This window comes from Nomascus leucogenys, chromosome 24 (assembly GCF_006542625.1).
Source record: "Nomascus leucogenys isolate Asia chromosome 24, Asia_NLE_v1, whole genome shotgun sequence".
Classification (NCBI taxonomy): Eukaryota; Metazoa; Chordata; class Mammalia; order Primates; family Hylobatidae; genus Nomascus; species Nomascus leucogenys.
Window position 1 is genome coordinate 25,380,808 of NC_044404.1, and position 18,984 is coordinate 25,399,791.

Genomic DNA, 18,984 nt, shown 5'->3' on the forward strand with positions numbered 1-18,984 from the left:
AAAAATGAAAGAAAGTAACAACTACAAAATTCTCACAATCTAGCCTCTACAGATTTAATTTTTCTTTCATTCCCAACTGTGGCATATGTTTTGCCCCAGCGACTGGTTGTGTGGAACTCGATTCCTGTGCATCTGCATATGATACAGCTTAGTTTGCTAATCTAAAGAGGCACATCAGCAGCCATCTGTAAGTGTGTCAGGCCTAGAAATCCTAGCGCAGACTGGGAGGAACTTTAGAGATATCAGCCGTAGATGAAGAAACTGAGGCCTGGAAGATTACACGCCTTGTTCAGGGTCAGAGAATTGGCGCCAGAGCTGAATGTAGAACCCTGATCCTAAACTCTGTTACTAAACCATGCTTAGCCCTGTTTTCACCTAAGAACTCACCCTTTCTACTGAAAATGCAATCCTCAGACTGTGAAATCAGCTTCTCAAGAAAGACAAATTACCTAACACATTTTTCAGCCAAATTTCTCAAAGAGGATAGCATTGACCTGACAACATTGACCTCTTTCGGAATATATTCTTTGGGCTACTTGGGAGTGAATGAGAGACAGTATGGTGATGGTATAAATGCCGATCTGTAATTGTTTAGAGCAGTTCTGAGAGTACATTCAACTGGAATAACCCTGGCAATAGGGAAAGTGTGGTGTGATGTCGACTTGTGACCCTTCCCTGGGGAGCAAGCTGTCAGGACACCCAGCGGTGCTTTTGGAACAAAAGGTTTCTAGGCCATGCTCCCAGGCACTGGACAGGAGGACTGGCTACTTGCACCTGCAGGGTGACTGTCAGTGTTTTATGATTTGGGGTTTTGGGGGTTTTTTTAAGTTGCCTAAAGGTAGATATGTAAATAAAGCTGCTCTGTGTCAGGCAACATTTATTGAGTAAGCGTTGATCACTGTGGAGGGCTCTGGGGATTTAGTGCTTCATAAAACATGTCTCTAAGACTTAGTCTTTGGAGCTGACAGTTCCACAGAGATCACCATTGCCCTTCAGACATCTTGGTTCTGTTGGTGACATGAACAAGAGTCTCATCAGAGCAAACGGACTTTACCTACCTGCGAGTTTGTATCCTGATAGAAAAAGCCTCTTCTAAATAAATATTGTTATTCCTAGTTTGTGGTAGGAAGAGATTCAAAAATGAAAGTAATAACTACAAAATTATTGAGATCTAGCCTCTGTAGATCTAATTTTTCTTTCATTCTCAACTGCAGCTCACATGGCAGCCATCCTTGACCTGACCTTCAGCACTGCTCTCCACAGTCCTATCTACCAGAACTGTTCTATCCTTTCCTACTCTGTCCCCAGTACAAGCCTTTCTCAGAAGCCAGACTAATGGCTTGCCCACACATGTCGATGGCTGTTGCTGCCTTTGAGTTTTTTAATACATTTCTCCCCTCATTTAGAATGTCCTCTCCTCCTCTTCTACTTCTCCAAATCCTATCCAAATATCAGGGCCCAAGTCAATCTCTACCTGCTCTGCAAAGCCTTTCCCAGTCTTCTCTCCTCAGACTCACATAGCACTTCTTCCTCTACCATGCTGTGGATGACATGGCTACAGTTTGGCCTAATGGTGGAGAATGGACTCTGGAGCTAGACTGCCTGGATGACCTTGGGCTGCATCCGTTCCTAGCCTAGAGTTCTTCATCTGTAAAAATGGGAATAGGAATTGCATTTGGCCCATAGTTGTACAGATCATAGGATTAAACCCTATAGAACAGTGCTGGCCCGTAAGTTCTCATTAAATGGTAGCTGTTGTTATTATTCCTTCTAGCATATATTTAATCATGGCCTTCCTTGTGTTATTGTTTAATCATTTAAATTATGTATTTCTTGGTTCCTATTTCTTGGTTCCTAATTGTGAAGTTTTCCCATGAAGAAAGAGACTTGATTTTATCGTTTTTGTTTGTTTTTTGTTTTTTGAGACAGAGTCTCACTCTTGTTGCCCAGGCTGGAGTGCAGTGGCACAATCTCGGCTCACTGCAACCTCCACCTCCTGGGTTCAAGTGATTCTCCTGCCTCAGCCTCCTGAGTAGGTGGGATTACAGGCGCCCGCCACCATGCCCAGCTAATTTTTGTACTTTTAGTAGAGATGGGGTTGCACCACGTTGGCCAGGCTGGTCTTGAACTCCTGACCTTAGGTGATCCGCCCGCCTCAGGCTCCCAAAGTGCTGGGATTACAGGCATGAGCCATTGCGCCCGGCCGATAGTTTTTGTTGACCGTTTTCAGCACTACATATGCATAGTAGGTCTCCAATACCTGTCACTTAAAGTGAAACTGTTACTGCAGTAAAGAAAATAGATGGAACAAGAGTAAGGAATTGAGGAGAAAAGATAGGCTCCATTTTGCACATGGAGTTCTCTTATGATTCTTAGAGCATGTAATTTGTTCCTTTTTTCATTGTTGTTGAGTCTCGTGAGCTCTTCTGCCACACTCACCAGAGGCGTGAACGTCATTCAGCAAGGATGCTAGCAATTTCTGGAGGTTGTCGCAGACCGTTTTCTTCTAGGCCCATGGTGGGACAGAGTCTCAGACAGTAGATTCTGATTTATCAAAATATCACAGAGTATTAAGTGGTAGGTCATGAGCTGGTTGTTTGAACATATTTCCCTTGCTGAGGGCATGAAAAGCCACCAGAAAGGAGCCTTTAGTCTTCAGCAACCCTCTCTGCTGTCCCCTTCTCCTTTGTCAGCAGCTCGGATGGATATTCACAAGCACCATACTCACCGGTCAATATCCATAAACATTTGGGGGAAGTTGAAAGTTACACCCCAGTAGGAAGAGGTAGGGACCCAGGTGGAATCATTCAACAAAATTAACCCAGTTGCAGACAGGAGTCCTCATGATGGCAGGAACTGCCAGCAGGGTCCTTCTTCTGCCATTCACGCAGCAGACCAGGACCCCCACCAGGTCCCTCTCAGCTCTGTGGGTGCCCTCACCTGGATGAAAATGCTGCATTTCTCCTTCTCCTAGGCTGGAACAAGACATTAAAAAGTTAAAGGCTGACCTGCAAGCCAGCAGACAAGTGGAACAAGAGCTCCGCAGTCAGATCAGCTCCCTTTCGAGCACCGAGCGAGGGATCCGCTCAGAAATGGGCCAGCTTCGGCAGGAGAACGAGCTGCTGCAGAACAAGTATGTGCACCTTTTAGGTCTTTGGCCGTAAGCCCAGCAGCTTCACTGCTTCTCCTGTTTCCAGGGGTTGGAGCACAAGATTTATGGTGACAGAGACCTGCTGAGAGGTTTTTAAATAAAATGTTTAAAATACTTTATTTAGTACCAGATATTCAACATGTTTATAAAATCTATAAAAACTCATTTCATTGCCACAAAACAGTTTATTAATATTACTGTTTTTGTCTTCTCTCATTTAATAACTTCATAGTTTAAAATAGTTATTGAGTTTTGGGATGGTAAAATTGACAAGAAGTAGTTCTGCCGCAGTTTGAAAATTTTGCTCCTTTGAGTGAAAATTTCTAGAGTATTTGACTATATTTACTTTTATTTCCAGAACTAAAAGATGACATTGAACTTTGATTTTATTTGAAAAGGCAGGCAGAAAGCCAGGTCTTCTGTGTGAATTCTTTTAGGCTTTTGATTAGTTCATTCTGGAATTACTTCTTAACTCAGTGTGGTTCTTTCCTTTTTTCTTTTTTTAAATCTCCCAGCAATGTGTGCCCGTGGTAGCGATGATCATTACAGGCTGTTGGCTTTCTGGGCTTTCCCTATTGAAAGAGGAGTTCAACATTTTTAAGGAACGTAACTCAAAAGCTAGGGCATTACAGGCAAATAACCTCTCCATTGCCTCTGACCAGCATTTGTGGTGGTTCTAGCATTGATATGTAGAGAACATCCCAATGATAAACTCACCTCATGCTGATAGGTAAAGCTAGGGGTGGTAGTAAGCAGGAAATATGGCTGAAATTTCTATCTGAAACTAAGCATCCTGTGACTCTAAAAGAGGATTTGGGGACACTGTGAGCAAACATCCTGAGCTGGAAAGGAAAAGCTGTAGTAGGCTACAGCAAAATTGTATTCAGGAAAAATAAAAACCTTCCCCTTTCCACCCATTACCTCAGTTTCACTGGGGCTGGTCCCATCAGTGGTTCTTTGGTGGGACCAAAGTTCTTTCAGGGTGCTCTGGAACATTAGAATTAGTTACACAATTATCTCCCCCTCTGTTCGAAATTTGTTTTACCCTGTTTTCTGGATGACCTTTTGTAGATCACTTACTTGAACAGAGCACAGAGCGGGGGCTAGGTCTGAATCTCTGTTTTGTAAGGCGGCTTGTTTACTGGTGTTTAGGAATTATTAAAGCATAACAGTGTGTTTTCCTCAGGCATTCTGGGAGTTGACATTTCTGATTTGCTGTTCAAACCTCCTGTTTAGTTGGCCTTAAGGTGATAAAGAGATGTTTCTCAAGGGTTTATAGTGGGCATTTGTAATTTTAAGACTTTGTATGACAATCATTTCCATATAGGTTACATAATGCTGTGCAAATGAAGCAAAAAGACAAGCAGAATATCAGCCAGTTGGAGAAAAAGCTAAAAGCTGAGCAGGAAGCCCGAAGTTTTGTAGAGAAACAGTTAATGGAAGAGAAAAAAAGGAAGAAGTTAGAAGAAGCCACTGCTGCCCGGGCTGTTGCGTTTGCTGCTGCATCTAGGTATGTCCATGTCACCTGAGTGTTTAATCCAAGGTTGGCTTTCCTTTACCAACAAAGACATGGGAATTTGATGCCTTGGGCAGGATTGGACGTACAGCAACCATGCGCAGATGGATTGCTTTTAAGTACTGTTTTATTAGCTGGTTTAAACTCCATCTATGCAAGCTTGTACTATCTTATAACAGCTTTATCCCTCAGTGACCTCATCTATAAAGTGGGATGAGGGAATTACCATGTTTCCCATACCTGGGAGGCAAAGTACTGCTCATAAAAATGTTTCCAGTCACTTTTTGTCAGACTGATGATTACTAAATGCATTGAGAGATTCCATCTGGAAGTTCGTTTCCTTTAGAGAGCTATCATTACTCTCCACTCTTAGGTATATGTGTTTCTGAAGTTTTTATCTTAAAATGGAAGAAAGATAAAATCTTGGTTGCCCAAGCACTGTGTACTGGCTGCTCAAATGGATATCAGCAAACTGTCAAATGAAATGGCAAAAAAAGTGAAACATAAGTCTCTACTAGATGGAATTACATTTGTGACATAATGAAAATTGGGGACTACCTCCAGTACCATTGGAAAGTACCCCTGTGTGCAAGTATTCCAAAAACTATTAGATAGTTAAGAGCTTTCTTTTTTTCTTTTTGCTTCTACTTCACTTACCACTTTTTCCTTTGTTTTCTTGACTAGTCTGCATGTGGGAATCAGTTAGGTGTTTGCAGATATAGAGCGATGGTAAATTATTATTTATTTCACTTTTAAATTCCATCCTAATCTGTATCTATGTGGTATAATTCAACTGTAATTTTTCCTTGAATTTTGCTTTGTTGTAATTTAAGTAATTTAACTTTTGGCATGTCGATAGCCTTCTTTGTGGGTTCTAGCATTTGCAGAATAATTGGTGAATCATTTCACCTTTTAGGAAATAACAGCAAGTGAGAACTCTGTCCTGTGTGATCCTGTCTCCCCCCAGCAGATGGCCGAGCTGGCTTGGCCCATCAGCATCTATACAGACTTACGAGGCCCTTGACCAGCCTGCCTACAATGTGGGGTTGTTTGTTTGAAGATGTATTTGCATTCTGAAGCACTTATACTTGCAGGAGATGTTCCTGAACAGTCATCTAGTGATGACTGTTCTCCTCTCTCCTCAATTCATCCAGCACCTGCCCTTTCTGAAAAATTCCACTCAGGAGGACATAGCAGTTCCTTAACGATATTGCTTAGTGTCTCCCATGCCTGAGAATCAGCAAGTTGGTTTCAGTGTCTACCCCAAATCCCTTTTGCTTCCAGTTAAGCTTATTTATCTTATCCCTGGACAGTCCTTGTTTGCTATAACTTATTCTTTTTTTCCTTCTTTTTGAGACGGAGTCTTATTCTGTCACCCGGGCTGGAGTGCAGTGGCACAATCTCAGCTCACTGCAACCTTTGCCACCCAGGTTCAAGCGATTCTCCTGGCTCAGCCTCCCAAGTAGCTGGGATTACAGGCTCCTGCCACCGCGCCCAGCAAATTTTTGTATTTTTAGTAGAGACGAGGTTTCACCATCTTGGCCAGGCTGGTCTTGAACTCGTGACCTGAGGTGATCTGCCACCTTGGCCTCCCAAAGTGCTGGGATTACAGGCGTGAGCCACCACGCCAGGCCTGCCATCACTTATTCAGTAAATCTCAGGGCATAAATCTCTGACTGGACCTTCCTTTTTGGTAGGCAGAGAACACCTACTTCCTTCATTGGGCTGTTTCTGGAACCTAGACAGTTCCAGCTTTGGACTGGCCATTGCCATCATCTCTTTTAGCTCAACCTTATGATAGCCCTGAGAAGCAGCTCAACAGTGTGCCCTTATTTTTCTGTTTACTCCAGTCTTGTGGCAACTTTATGACAAGAAAGACAAAAGTCCCAATGCATAGCCCCTCAAAAGTGGGGGGAAAATTTTTTTTCTAGTTCACCGCCCCCTGCTGGACATAGTACATGTTCAGTTCTATCTGGTTTTGTGTGTATTGTCTCAAGTCTCATGGCCTGGTGGGAAGTTTGCTGGATTGGGAAGCCAGAAAACCTCAGTTCTTATCCCTGCTCTATGACCTAAAAGCTGGGTAATCTTGGACTAGTATTTTATCTATGTAGCCTCAGTTTTCTTATCTGGAAAATGGGATAAATATACCCTAGGTTGTTATAAGGATTGAAGAAGGTAGTATGGGTAAAGTACCTTAGTGTCTGGCTCATCTAGACACTCAGTAATAATTATTATATATATGTATGTATTTTGAGACAGGATATCATTCTGTCACTCAGACTGGAGTGCAGTGGTGCAATCATAGCTTACTATAACCTCAAGCTCCTGGGCTCAAGCTGTCCTCTTGCTCAGCCTCCTGAATAGCTGAGACTACAGGCATGTGCTACTATGCCCAGCTATTTTTTAAATTTTTTGTAGAGACAGGGTCTCTCTGTGTTGCCCAGGCTGATCTCAGACTCTGGGCTCAAGCAGTCCTCCCACCTTGCCTTGGGAGTGCTGGGATTACGGGCATGAGCCACCATGCCCAGCCCAGTTATTTTAGAGTATTACTGAAATTATCAAAGGACACAGAGAACTGAGCAGACTGAGCCAAAAGCTAAAACCTGACAGACCCTGGAGTATAAAATAAATTAAATATAAATCCCACAATACAGGTAAACCTATAGTCTTTTTTTTTTCTTTTTTTTGAGACAGAGTCTCACTTTGTCACCCAGGCTGAAGTGCTGTGGCACCATCTCAGCTCACTGCAGCCTCTGCCTCCTGGGTACAAGCGATTCTCCTGCCTCAGCCTCCCGAGTAGCTGGGATTACAGACATGTGCCACTACACCCAGCTAATTTTTGTAGAGGGGGTTTCACTGTGTTGGCCAGGCTGGTCTTGAACTCCTGACCTCAAGTGATCCACCTGCCTTGGCCCCCCAAATTGCTGTGATTACAGACGTGAGCCACTGCACTCGGCCAACCTATAGTCTTTTTTAAAATTTTATTTATTTATTTATTTATTTATTTATTTATTTATTTATTTATTTTTGAGATGGAGTCTCACTCTGACTCCCAGGCTGGAGTGCAGTGGCACAATCTGGACTCGCTGCAATCTCCACCTCCTGGGTTCAAGCAATTCTTCTGCCTCAGCCTCCCCAGTAGCTGGGACTACAGGCATGTACCACCATGCCCAGCCAATTTTTTTTGTATTTTTAGTAGAGACGGGGTTTCACCATGCTGGTCAGGTTGGTCTCGAACTCCTGACCTCAAATAATCTGCCCGCCTCGGCCTCCCAAAGTGCTGGGATTACAGGCCTGAGTCACAGGGCCCAGCCCCAACCTATAGTCTTTTAAATCACTTTATTTCCTTCTCTTCTTTTTCAAAAGGGGAGAATGCACCGAAACCTTACGGAATCGGATCAGAGAACTAGAAGCAGAGGGCAAGAAGCTCACGATGGACATGAAGGTGAAAGAAGACCAAATCAGAGAACTAGAACTGAAAGTCCAGGTAAGTGGGGAACAAAAGACTTCCCTTGTATTTGAATTCCACTTTTATGCTAAACTTGTGCTCTGTGTTGCAGTGTAGATGATGCCTTTTAATACAGATCAAATCTCATTGCATCTGAAAAATCTCTATGTGACAAAAAGATTTGAAGTTCTAATCTTGTCCAGCTCATTTCAAGTCATATTAATGTAGCCAGATTCTAATACAAACCAGAAATGTTGACAATCCCTTGGTATGTTTTATACCAGGATTTAACTTGCTGTAGATTCATTTAACTTTTTCAGGTTGTAGGCCAGATTAGTGTCCTCTGAAACTTATACACCTCCTTTTAGCCCCAACCCTCTTTCTGTTGCCAGGGGATTGGCCCTCCTGCATGGCTCTGAGCCTTGCAGATTGTTGTTCATAGCAGTGAATAATAGGAAAGGTGCTAGTGCTATGGACATAGCCTGTTTTATGGGCTATGTATACTTTAGCCAAATATTTGTCATTTAAACTAATGTCATATATATGTAAAGTTACAGTAATTTGAGCCAGGTGGGACAAGTGAAAAATTGCTGTCAAGTCAGTGGACTAGAATGATGGCCTGGAGTACAGTACCAAAAAAAATACCAAAAAAAGTAAAGGTGGCATCAGAGATAGATGGGAAAGGTAAGGATTAGTCAGTAAAAGGCTTTGGAATAGCTAAATAACTGGAGAAAAAAAATTAGAAGCTCATCTCATGGCACATATAAAGAAATTCCAGATGAAGAGTTGAAGGCAGAAAAAACAAAGAATAAATGAGTTTTTAAAAACCAGGTGGAAATATACTTGACCTTGAAACAAGGGAAAGATTTTCTAAACATAAAAGCAATGGAAAAAAATCACAAAGCAAAAATCATAATAATAAATGAAAAAATTGATTGGGGAAGGTACAAATATTGCAACAAATATTATAATAAGGAATTAATATTCTCAACATATCCGTAGCTCATAAAAGTTGCTAAGGAAAGCTCAAATATATAGCAAAATAGGCTGAGGATGTGAACAAATAATTCAGAGGAAATACAGGTGACTGATAAGATCATAAAAATATAAAATCACCCATCATGAAAGACATGCAGATTAAAAGTAGATATCATTTTTCTCCTATGAAATTAGCAGATAATTTTTAAATGAGAATATCAATTGTGGTGAGGATGCAACAAAATAGGCCTCATACATTGCTGGTGGAAATGTAACTTTCTGGAAAAGATCTTGCACTTTTTAAGTATTTACCTTTTTTAGGAATCCAGCCTAAGGTAAACAATTTTAAAACCTCACCAATGAGTGATGTACAGAGATGTTCATCATAGTGGTATAAAAATGCAAAAAAATTGAAAACAGTCTTAACAATGGGAGAGTCATTTAAATTTTGGTATGTAAACATTCAGGAATATCGTACAGCCAATAAAAATTTTATTTTCAAACAATAGTTGAAATCATTTAGTTTTTAAAAGACCATGTACAAAACTGTACACAATATTTCACTTATGCTAAAAGATACACATATGCATAAAAGATTAAAAGAAATATTAAATTTTTTAGTGTTGTATTATGAGTAATTTTCATTTTCTTCTTTGAATTTTTCTATATTCCTAAATTCTCTGTAATAAGTTTGGATTTTTCTGTTAAAAAGAAAAATTTAAATATCTGTATATATTTATTGTTTACATTAAAGTGGGCTTATTCTGCAGTATGCCCTGTCAAAATAATTAACATTTTTACAATTATTAATGCAGGTTGAGAGAAGAGTTTTGGCAAGTTCGATTACAGCATTATGATAATTTGCACGTGGCCAGCAAGGAAAAATGTTCTCCGTGGTTCTGAATTAGGCTTATAAGAAAAGTGTTTTATTTGGAAGCAGATTCCATTGTTTTCTAGACACGTGCCCAGCACAGTCGAATGATTATCTTCTAAATGTTTTTGTGCATATTGCCATATAAACACATTTAGCACTTGCCTAAACCCATGAAACACCAGATTTTGTGTTCTAGTGGCCAGACCAAGAATAGTGGGATTTAATTTGTGATTTCAGGCTAATTTATAGACATCGATGCCAAAACTACCTTGTAGCATTGCTGTTTTGATGATATTGATAGGAGCTTCGGAAATATAAGGAAAATGAGAAGGACACTGAGGTGTTAATGTCAGCCCTCTCAGCCATGCAAGACAAAACACAGCACCTGGAGAACAGCTTAAGCGCAGAGACGAGAATCAAGCTGGACCTATTCTCCGCACTGGGCGATGCAAAGCGGCAGCTCGAGATTGCCCAAGGTAGGAGAACGTGGGCCCCTGGTGAGGTGGTGTGACTGATAATGCACAGGGATGCACAGGCCAGACCTCTCCTGAGAGCTCTGAACCAAGGGGCATTTCAGTTTTCTCTTCAAGAGTCTTGGTAAGTGCCCAACATCGAAATATAGGAACAATCACATTAATTCATTTGCAGATATATTTTGAGATGAGAACATGTCAAGTGCAGAGCATACAGAGAATAGTATGTTTTCTAAGTTCAAGGAGCTCACAGTGTTGTTGAAGAAGTAGAGAACTGCAGAGGCATCAAAAGGTGCTTAGGTAGAAGGATATATGGGGCCTGAGGGAACATAGAAAGAGGCAGGGACGAAACTAGTTTGGGGAATTGGAGAGGGCCCCTCCCCAGGGGAGCTGATGTCTGAGGTGGGCCTGAATGATGAGCAGTTGGCCCAGTGAAGCAGCAGTGTGGTGGAGGGTGAGGGGTAGAGGGGTCCACACAGAAGAAACAGCTTAGGCAAGGGCTGGGAGCTAGTGGGGCTTGATGTGTTCCAAGCTGCAGCCAGCCTGCTTGGCTGAAGCAGAGGTTACGAATGAGGGAGCCGCAGGCGAGAGTCTGGAGAGTAGGCCATGGTCATCCACTTGGCCGATATTTACTGAGACCTACTTTGTGCCAAGCACCATAAGATTCCTTGAAAATACAGCCCTGGCGATGACAGGTGATGAACAAACCAGCAGGGAGTATGTCAGGTAGCCGTAGGTGCAATGATGGAAGTAAAGCCGTGGTGAGGCAGAACGTATGTGGCAGGGGTCTCCCTTTTTAACAGGGCAATCATGGAAAATCCCTTGAGTAGGTAGTATTTGAGCAGAGACGCAAAGGAAGAGAGAGGAGTGAGCCGTGTAAAGAGCTGGAGGAAAGCACTTCCGGGGAGGGGGCAGCAAGTGAAAAGCCTGGCAGGGGGAGTGTGGGTACTCTGCAGGCAGAGGGTGGGGGCTGTAGCCTGTGTGATAACGGGGAGAGTTGTCAGAGCAGGCAGGAGTAACAGCAGCCAGATTGTGTGGGACTTGAGGCCCATGGAAAGAACTTAGGGTTTTACCGTGAGTGCCATAGGGGAGCACTGGAAGGCTTCTGAACAGAGGCATGGCATGACCTGAGAAAAATAAATTTGGATTTTTGTCCAAGAAATTGATTAGCTATCCAACCAGAGTACTAAATTGAGTATAGTACTGGAAAAACAGAGTACTCTATAGAGTACTAAATAGAGTACTGCATAAAATAGAGTACCGAAAAGAATTTTCAAATGGTTGACTTAGTGGAAAGAAAAGAGTATTTCAAGCAAGGCATGGTGGTTTGTGTCAGTGCCTGCCCATAGTCCCAGCTGCTCAGGAGGCTAGGGCAGGAGGATCACTTGAGCCCAGGAATTTGAGACTAGCCTGGGGAACATAGCGAGACCTTGTCTCTAAAATAAAGAATATTTCAACAGGGACTGACAGAGTAGTCACACTCTGTGCGAAGCATTCTCCTAGAAGCTCTGGGGGAGACAAACCTGAGTACAACATGGTGTGTGAATTTTGTCTTAGGGACCCCTTTACACTCTTAAAATTATTACCCCAAAGAGGTTTATTTCAAGTGGATTATATCTATCAGTATTTACCTACTAGAAATTAAAACTTAAAACATTTATTTATTTTCAAGACGGGGTCTTGCTCTGTCACCCAGGCTGGAGTGCAGTGGCACAATCTCAACTGACTACAGCCTCGACCTTCTGGGCTCAAGTGATCCTCCCACCTCAGCCTCTCCCTAGTAGCTGTGACTATAGGCATGTGCCACCATGCCCAGCTAATTTTTTTTTTCTAGAGACGAGGTCTCACTTTGTTGCCCAGGCTGACCTTGAACTCCCGGGCTCAAGAGATCCTCCCATCTCAGCCTCCCAAAGTGTTGGGATTGCAGGCATGAGCCACTGTGCTCAGCCAAATTAATTATTCATTTTAAAATAACATACAAACATATTACATGTTAATATAAATAACTTTTTTATTTGAAACTCTATTTTCCAAAACAAAAAAAAATTCCTGAAAAAGTGGCATTATTTTACATTTAGCAGATCTCTTTAATGTCTGACTTAGTAGAAGATAGTTTGATTCTTTTTGTTTGTTTGTTTTTTGAGATGGAGTCTTGCTCTGTCAACCAGGCTGGAGTGCAGTGGCGTGATCTCGGCTCACTGCAAGTTCCAGCTCCCGGGTTCACGCCATTCTCCTGCCCCAGCCTCCCGAGTAGCTGGGACTACGGGCGCCCGCCACCACACCTGGCTAATTTTTTGTATTTTTAGTAGAGACAGGGTTTCACCTTGTTAGCTAGGATGGTCTCGATCTCCTGACCTCGTGATCCGCCCGCCTTGGCCTCCCAAAGTGCTGGGATTACAGGCGTGAGCCACCGCGCCCGGCCAGATAGTTTCTTAGCTCTGTTTCTACATTCATTCTGTTGTGATTTCACACTGCACCTAATTTCTAGAAGACTCCACTTAACACTTGTGACAGAATGAGCATGAAGAAGGGACGTAATGTCTCAGTACTATTGTGAAGGTAGTTTTGAGCCTGTGGACCCTGACTGTACTTTGAGAATTGCTGAACTAGGGTGAGCCCAGCAGAAAAATAGAGGCATGAGGTAGAGGCAGGGGGCTAGAAAGGCCAGAGGGAGATGAGGGAAGGCCTCGTGAAGGAGGGGGCATTGAGTGGGCTTTGAGGGTGAATTTCAAGAGCAGAGAATGCCAGGGAAAAACATGTTGCCTGAGGAAGTAGTATAAACAAAGGAAAGAAGGTGCGGGGATGTTCAGGTGAGCAGTCCAGCAGCCTTAAGCTGGGGGCAGGGAAGGAAAGAGTGGGAGGGTAGGGGACCGTGAATGAAGCCATACTAGAGAGGGTATTCCCTAGATCTTCCTGAGGGAAGAAGGAGGGGACGTGTTCAGACTGTTAGGTGGGAAATCTCCCTCCTATAGCAATGTGAAAGACTGATGGAAGGGGTGAGACTGAGTGGAGACAGACTGTGAGGAAGTTACCACTGTCCTCTAAGAGATGATAAGTATGGGGAGGGCGGACAGGCCGGACAGGTGAATGGAGAGTGGAGGTGCCTGAGAGTTCTGGAAGGACAAAGTTGTTGGAACCAAGGAAGGAGAGCAGAACAGATAGAAGGAGTGAAGGAAGAATAAGTTTGGTTTTGGATGTTTTGATTTGAAGGTACTCCCCAGAAACCCAAGTAAGAAATATTCCTCAGTCAGTGGGAACTTTGGGCCTAAACCAAAGATGGAGGCCCAAACCCCTGGGAGTAAGGGGTTGGATCTAGAAGTTGTGAGAAGTTAGTGAAGCGCAGGAGTAGCTTGGGATGGCACAGGTGATTGAGCAAGAGAAGGAGTTTGAGAATCACACTGCTTTAATCTGTGGACTCGAGGAAAGGCATTTAAGAAGGTTCCCAGGAATCCTGCTTTGAAGCTGAGCTTCTGACCTTACACTGACTTCTTTTTGCCTGCCTGGCTTAGCTCCCTGAGGAGTGGCCACCCCTCAGTGCTTCAACCCTGTTTACTTGGTCTTGCAAACTTGGAAAAGATTTCCCCTGGCGTGAAGCAGCACCTGGCCTCAGAGTAGCCAGAGGAGCTTGGCTTCCCAGCTCAGACTGTGTGCTCTGTTGTCAGCCCAGAAATCCTCATAAAGTGACAAAGAAGCAAAAAGAACTTTTTCCAAAGCACTGGGTATGTTTTCCTGTTACTGATTGAAGAAATCAAACTTAAATCAGCAGGGAAAAAGATACAGTGGCTCATATATCAGATGCTTTTAGGTATTTTATTCATCTGAGGCTTATTTTGTTCAAAGAGAAGGTGGATATTTGATGCTTCCTTGAAGCTTAGGGGACATGAAGGAAGTGAGGGGGGCAGCTCCTTTCTACTGCTCTCACTGCTGCCTTCCCCACTCCCTCCCTCCAGGGTTGTGCTCAGGATATTCTAATAAGAACCCAACTTTGTAATTTAAATCAAACCTCTTGTTGCTTTTCTCCTTCCTACTCTCTATATCATTTGATACATCCTGGTTCCAAAATGACTTTCAGGCCAGGCGCCGTGGCTCACGCCTGTAATCCCAGCACTTTGGGAGGCCAAGGCGGGCGGATCACAAGGTCAAGAGATCGAGACCATCCTGGCCAACATGGTGAAACCCCATCTCTACTAAAAATACAAAAATTAGCTAGGTGTTGTGGTGCATGCCTGTAATCCCAGCTACTTGGGAGGCTGAGGCAGGAGAACTGCTTGAACCCCGAAGGTGGAGGTTGCAGTGAGCAGGGATCACACCACTGCACTCCAGCCTGGCGACAGAGCAAGACTCCATCTCAAAAAAAAAATAAATAAATAAATAAAACGAACAAAACAAAACCAAAATGGCTTTCATCTCTACTACATTCTTTTAAAAAATATACTGCCAAGCTTTCTTATATTCCAAATAGATTATTGTCTTCTATAGGACCCATGAGCAATCTCAAAATTAATGCAACTCAGATGCAACCTTTTTCTTTTTTAAGCATTTTTGTGGGGTTTGTGTTTTTTTTTTTTTTTTTTTTTTGAGACAGGGTCTCTGTCTCCCAGGCTGGAGTAGAGTGGCACGATCTTGCCTCACTACCTCCGCCTTCTAGGCTCACGTGATCCTCCTGCATCAGCCTTCTGAGTAGCTAGGATTACAGGTGTGAACCACCAAGTCTGGCTAATTTTTGTATTTTTTGTAGAGACAGGGTTTTGTCATGTTGCCCAAGCTGGTCTCGAACTCCTGGGCTCAAGCAGTCCACCCACCCGGTCTCCCAAAGTGTTGGCATTACAGGCATTAGCCACCACACCTGGCCAGCATTTAAGTTTCTGAAAGACTACTCCTAAGTGTTCTAAGTGCTTTTACATATACCAACCATGTCTTTCTTCTGGTCTCCCTAGAAGACCAGGAAGCTACATAGCATGATGAAAGTCACGTGGGGCTTTGGAACAAAGTGGTCCTGGGTTTAAATCCTGCCCTACCTTTTGATAACTAAGTGACTTTGAGCAAGATACACAACTTGTAGAACTCCAGCTTTCTACTGGACTGGGCAATAGGGAGCTAACAATGGAAAAAAAAAAAAAAAAGGTAGACACAGTGTCTGCCCTCATGGAACTCATGGTCCAGCAGAGAGATGATGGACACAGATCATCACCAAATGAATAGTTGCCAGAGATTGAAGAATGCTGTAGGTAGGAGTGTACATTTGAAACAGACTGCATGGAATTGAATCCTGGCTCTGTCGCTAGCTGTATACCTTGAGCAAGTCACTCAACTTCTCTATGCCTCAGTTTCCTCATCTATAAAATGGATAATAATTCCCCCATCATGGGGTTGTCGTAAGAAAGAAATGAGTTAGTATACATAAGCATTTAGCATGCCTGGCATATATGAAGCCCTATGTGTTAGTTTTTGTCATTATAAGTGACAGAAAGGGAAGTTGAGGGTGTGTTAAGAATCTAGGAGTTAGGCCAGGCGCGGTAGCTCACGCCTGTAATCCCAGCACTTTGGGAGGCCGAGGTGGGCAGATCACCTGAGGTTGGGAGTTCGAGACCAGCCTGACCAACATGGAGAAACCCCGTCTCTACTAAAAATACAAAATTAGCCAGGCGTGGTGGCGCATGCTTGTAATCCCAGCTACTCGGGAGGCTGAGGCGGGAGAATCGCTTGAACCGGAGAGGCGGAGGTTGCGGTGAACTGAGATCTCGCCATTGCACTTCAGCCTGGGCAACAAGAGCAAAACTCCATCTCAAAAAAAAAAAAAAGAATTTAGGAGTTGTAGGAAGCTAATTTAGACAGGAGGCTCAGGGAAAGTTTTGCTGAGGAAGTAGAAACAGAATCCTCAAGATTTAGCTAGCTTCACAAAGAAAGCAGGAGACACACAGGACAGGAAGTGGCCCGAGGTAAGCAGGAGCTGACTGGATCAAGAAACTGAAGCGTACTGAGGGCAAGCGTGCTGGAAGGCTAAATAGGGTGATGCTGCTAAAGCAAGGGCAAGCGATGTGGGTCACACTAGCGTTCCTCCCAGTGCAGCAGCCACAGAGCTTCCTCTGTTTTCTGTCAGAGAACCTGGTGGCAGAAGCGTATTACTGTGACTGAGTCTGAGGCCTTGGTTATGCTGTATTCCTTGGTCTGACATTCAGAGATAGTCTGTCCTCTCAAAAAAATTCCAGCTCAAGAGGTGGAGCCAGAGATCAAAATCACTAGCCCTCTTACTCCGTCATAGGTGACTGCCATGTTCAAAACATGGTTCCTGGAAACTGACTTCTTTACATCAATCACACCTGCATGAACAGAATCCCTTCTTAGCTCTAAGCCAAGAATCAGTAAACTGTGGCCCATGGGCCAAATCTGGCCTGCCACCTGTGCCTGTACTGCCTGCCCATGAAGAATGGTTTTTACATCTTTCCACGGCTAGGAAGAAAAGATGACAAAGATAGTACACTGTATATGGCCCACGACACCTAAAATATTTACTGTGTGTCCCATTACAGGACAAGTTTGCCTGCTCTTATAAATCACCGAACCTGGAGCTGCTCACACCGAACCGAATCTACTCAGGGATTGGCCCCTGGGGATATTGTGTTGGGTGAGGCCTCCCTTTTCACTAATGGTGGGTCTTTGATCTTACAGGACAAATCCTTCAGAAAGATCAGGAAATCAAGGACCTAAAACAGAAGATAGCCGAAGTCATGGCCGTCATGCCCAGCATAACATACAGTGCTGCCACCAGCCCCCTGAGCCCTGTTTCCCCCCACTACTCTTCCAAATTTGTGGAGACCAGCCCCTCTGGACTTGACCCCAATGCCTCTGTTTACCAGCCCCTGAAGAAATGAAGGCCAGCTGTGTGTTGTGCCCAAACATTTGGTTACCGGAAGGCATTGCAAAGGAGCGTCTCTGGCAGTCAAGATAAAAAAACAGTTTCTATTGTATTTTGTGGAACTGTATCTGTTGTCATTTTTAAAAAGGGGGGAAAAGATAACATCCAAGTCTGATTAGAACTGCCCATCAGTTTTTCTTGTAAATTTTTAGAAGACCTCACAGAACTTTACAGTTTATTTTTCTCGGCCAACACATTAAAACCGTTCTTGGATTTCAAGTAGCCAACTTTGCCTTTTATGTATTCTTACATAGTTTCCTCTTGAAGAAAAAAAAAGCAGAGTTTTTGTTTTTTAACCCTTTACATTTGTTTTGTTTTATTCTTAAATAAGCAAGCAAAACCTGCACATTGGATTCACATGAGATGATAATGAAAACTTTTAGTTTAAGAGTGAAGGGTTAAGTAACCTAACAGAGCTTTGATGTTATAGCTGCATTAAAGAAGGTGATTGTCAATATTACAGAAAACAAAAATGGATTGCCCCTCCAAGGACCAAACAGATTCAAGGAGCATCATTTAAGCTAAGAAGAGACCTAAGTGATGAAACTAGCTGTAAGAATGTAACAGGGGTTGTGTTTGAAATATTTATATTCCCATCAGTGTGTTTAGTCCTAGAAAATTGCTAGCAGCAGTCTTCTTCACAGTGCCTTGGGAAAAGACATTTCAAGAGGAAACTTGATAATTTTAAACTCTTTTCCCCCTTTACCGTCATCTATCCTCTATCTGTATCAAGCTCACTGCGGATCCTGCTGTAAAACTGGTGGGTAGCTGGGCTGTCCGTTACCACCACAGCTACATCTTCTGTTTCTTTGAATAGAAAGCACCACAGTGTTTTGCACTTGCCTCCAGTAAAGTGCCCTGGGAAGGGAGCCGGGCAGTGTTTGTGGACGAGAGACTGTAACGATGGCTAATAAAAGCTGCGGGTCTAGGTTCTTTTTTTTTTTTTTTTTTTTTTTTTTTTTCATTTCATTTAACTGTGCTTTCTCCACTTTTCATCATTTTGTGTTTGATGATTTAAAAGAAGCTTGACTATTCCTCAGCTCTTGTGCCAAGGAGGGTTTGTTTTTTTTTTAAGACTCTTAAAACTCTGCACAAAGATTTCAGTTTCAAATGTGTATTATACATGGGTAGAAAAGTGTTTGCACAGGCAACTTTTGGAAGTGTTTAAGAATCAGGGTGGGGGTGGCGGGAGGGACCGGGTGGGGGCAATGCAAAATTGTATTTGGAAACTAGGAAAAATTAAGAAACCAAATAAATTGGTTTTGCTTCCTTGCCATGGATTCTGGAAGGACGTAGTTCTTCTAAAATTTCCTGTTAATTGGCATGTACGTCTCATTTAAAGCAAATTAAGTAGTACAAGCAAGTCAGTAAAATAGAAGTATTAAAAAGAATCATCCTTTAAATCACAGATCTTATTTTGAGATAAAAAAAATACTTCTAGCTTTAGCCAGATGTGCATGTTGCTGCCATTTTGCATTTTTGAATCATCTTGTGTAATTGTCACCATGAAAGTGTTACTCAGAATTGTCATAGATTTTCTCTTCTTTGTGCAAAAACATGGAAAATTGTCACTGACTTTGTGTTGAGGTTTCCCCCATTTGCTGCCTTTTGGGACACTTCGTTAAATA

General features: G+C 42.8%; 1 protein-coding gene across 1 annotated transcript in view; it reads left to right on the plus strand.

The window, feature by feature from the left end:
* The window catches only part of MACO1 (macoilin 1), a 68,078-nt gene extending 49,794 nt beyond the window's left edge, over positions 1-18,284 (plus strand). Inside the window, exons 7-11 of the mRNA XM_003271628.2 lie at positions 2,975-3,133; positions 4,479-4,661; positions 8,034-8,154; positions 10,269-10,443; positions 17,110-18,284. Coding sequence (XP_003271676.1) covers positions 2,975-3,133; positions 4,479-4,661; positions 8,034-8,154; positions 10,269-10,443; positions 17,110-17,312 — 841 coding nt within the window. The 3' untranslated portion in view covers positions 17,313-18,284. The remainder of the gene's footprint in view (positions 1-2,974; positions 3,134-4,478; positions 4,662-8,033; positions 8,155-10,268; positions 10,444-17,109) is intronic.
* The last annotated feature ends 700 nt before the right edge of the window (positions 18,285-18,984 follow it).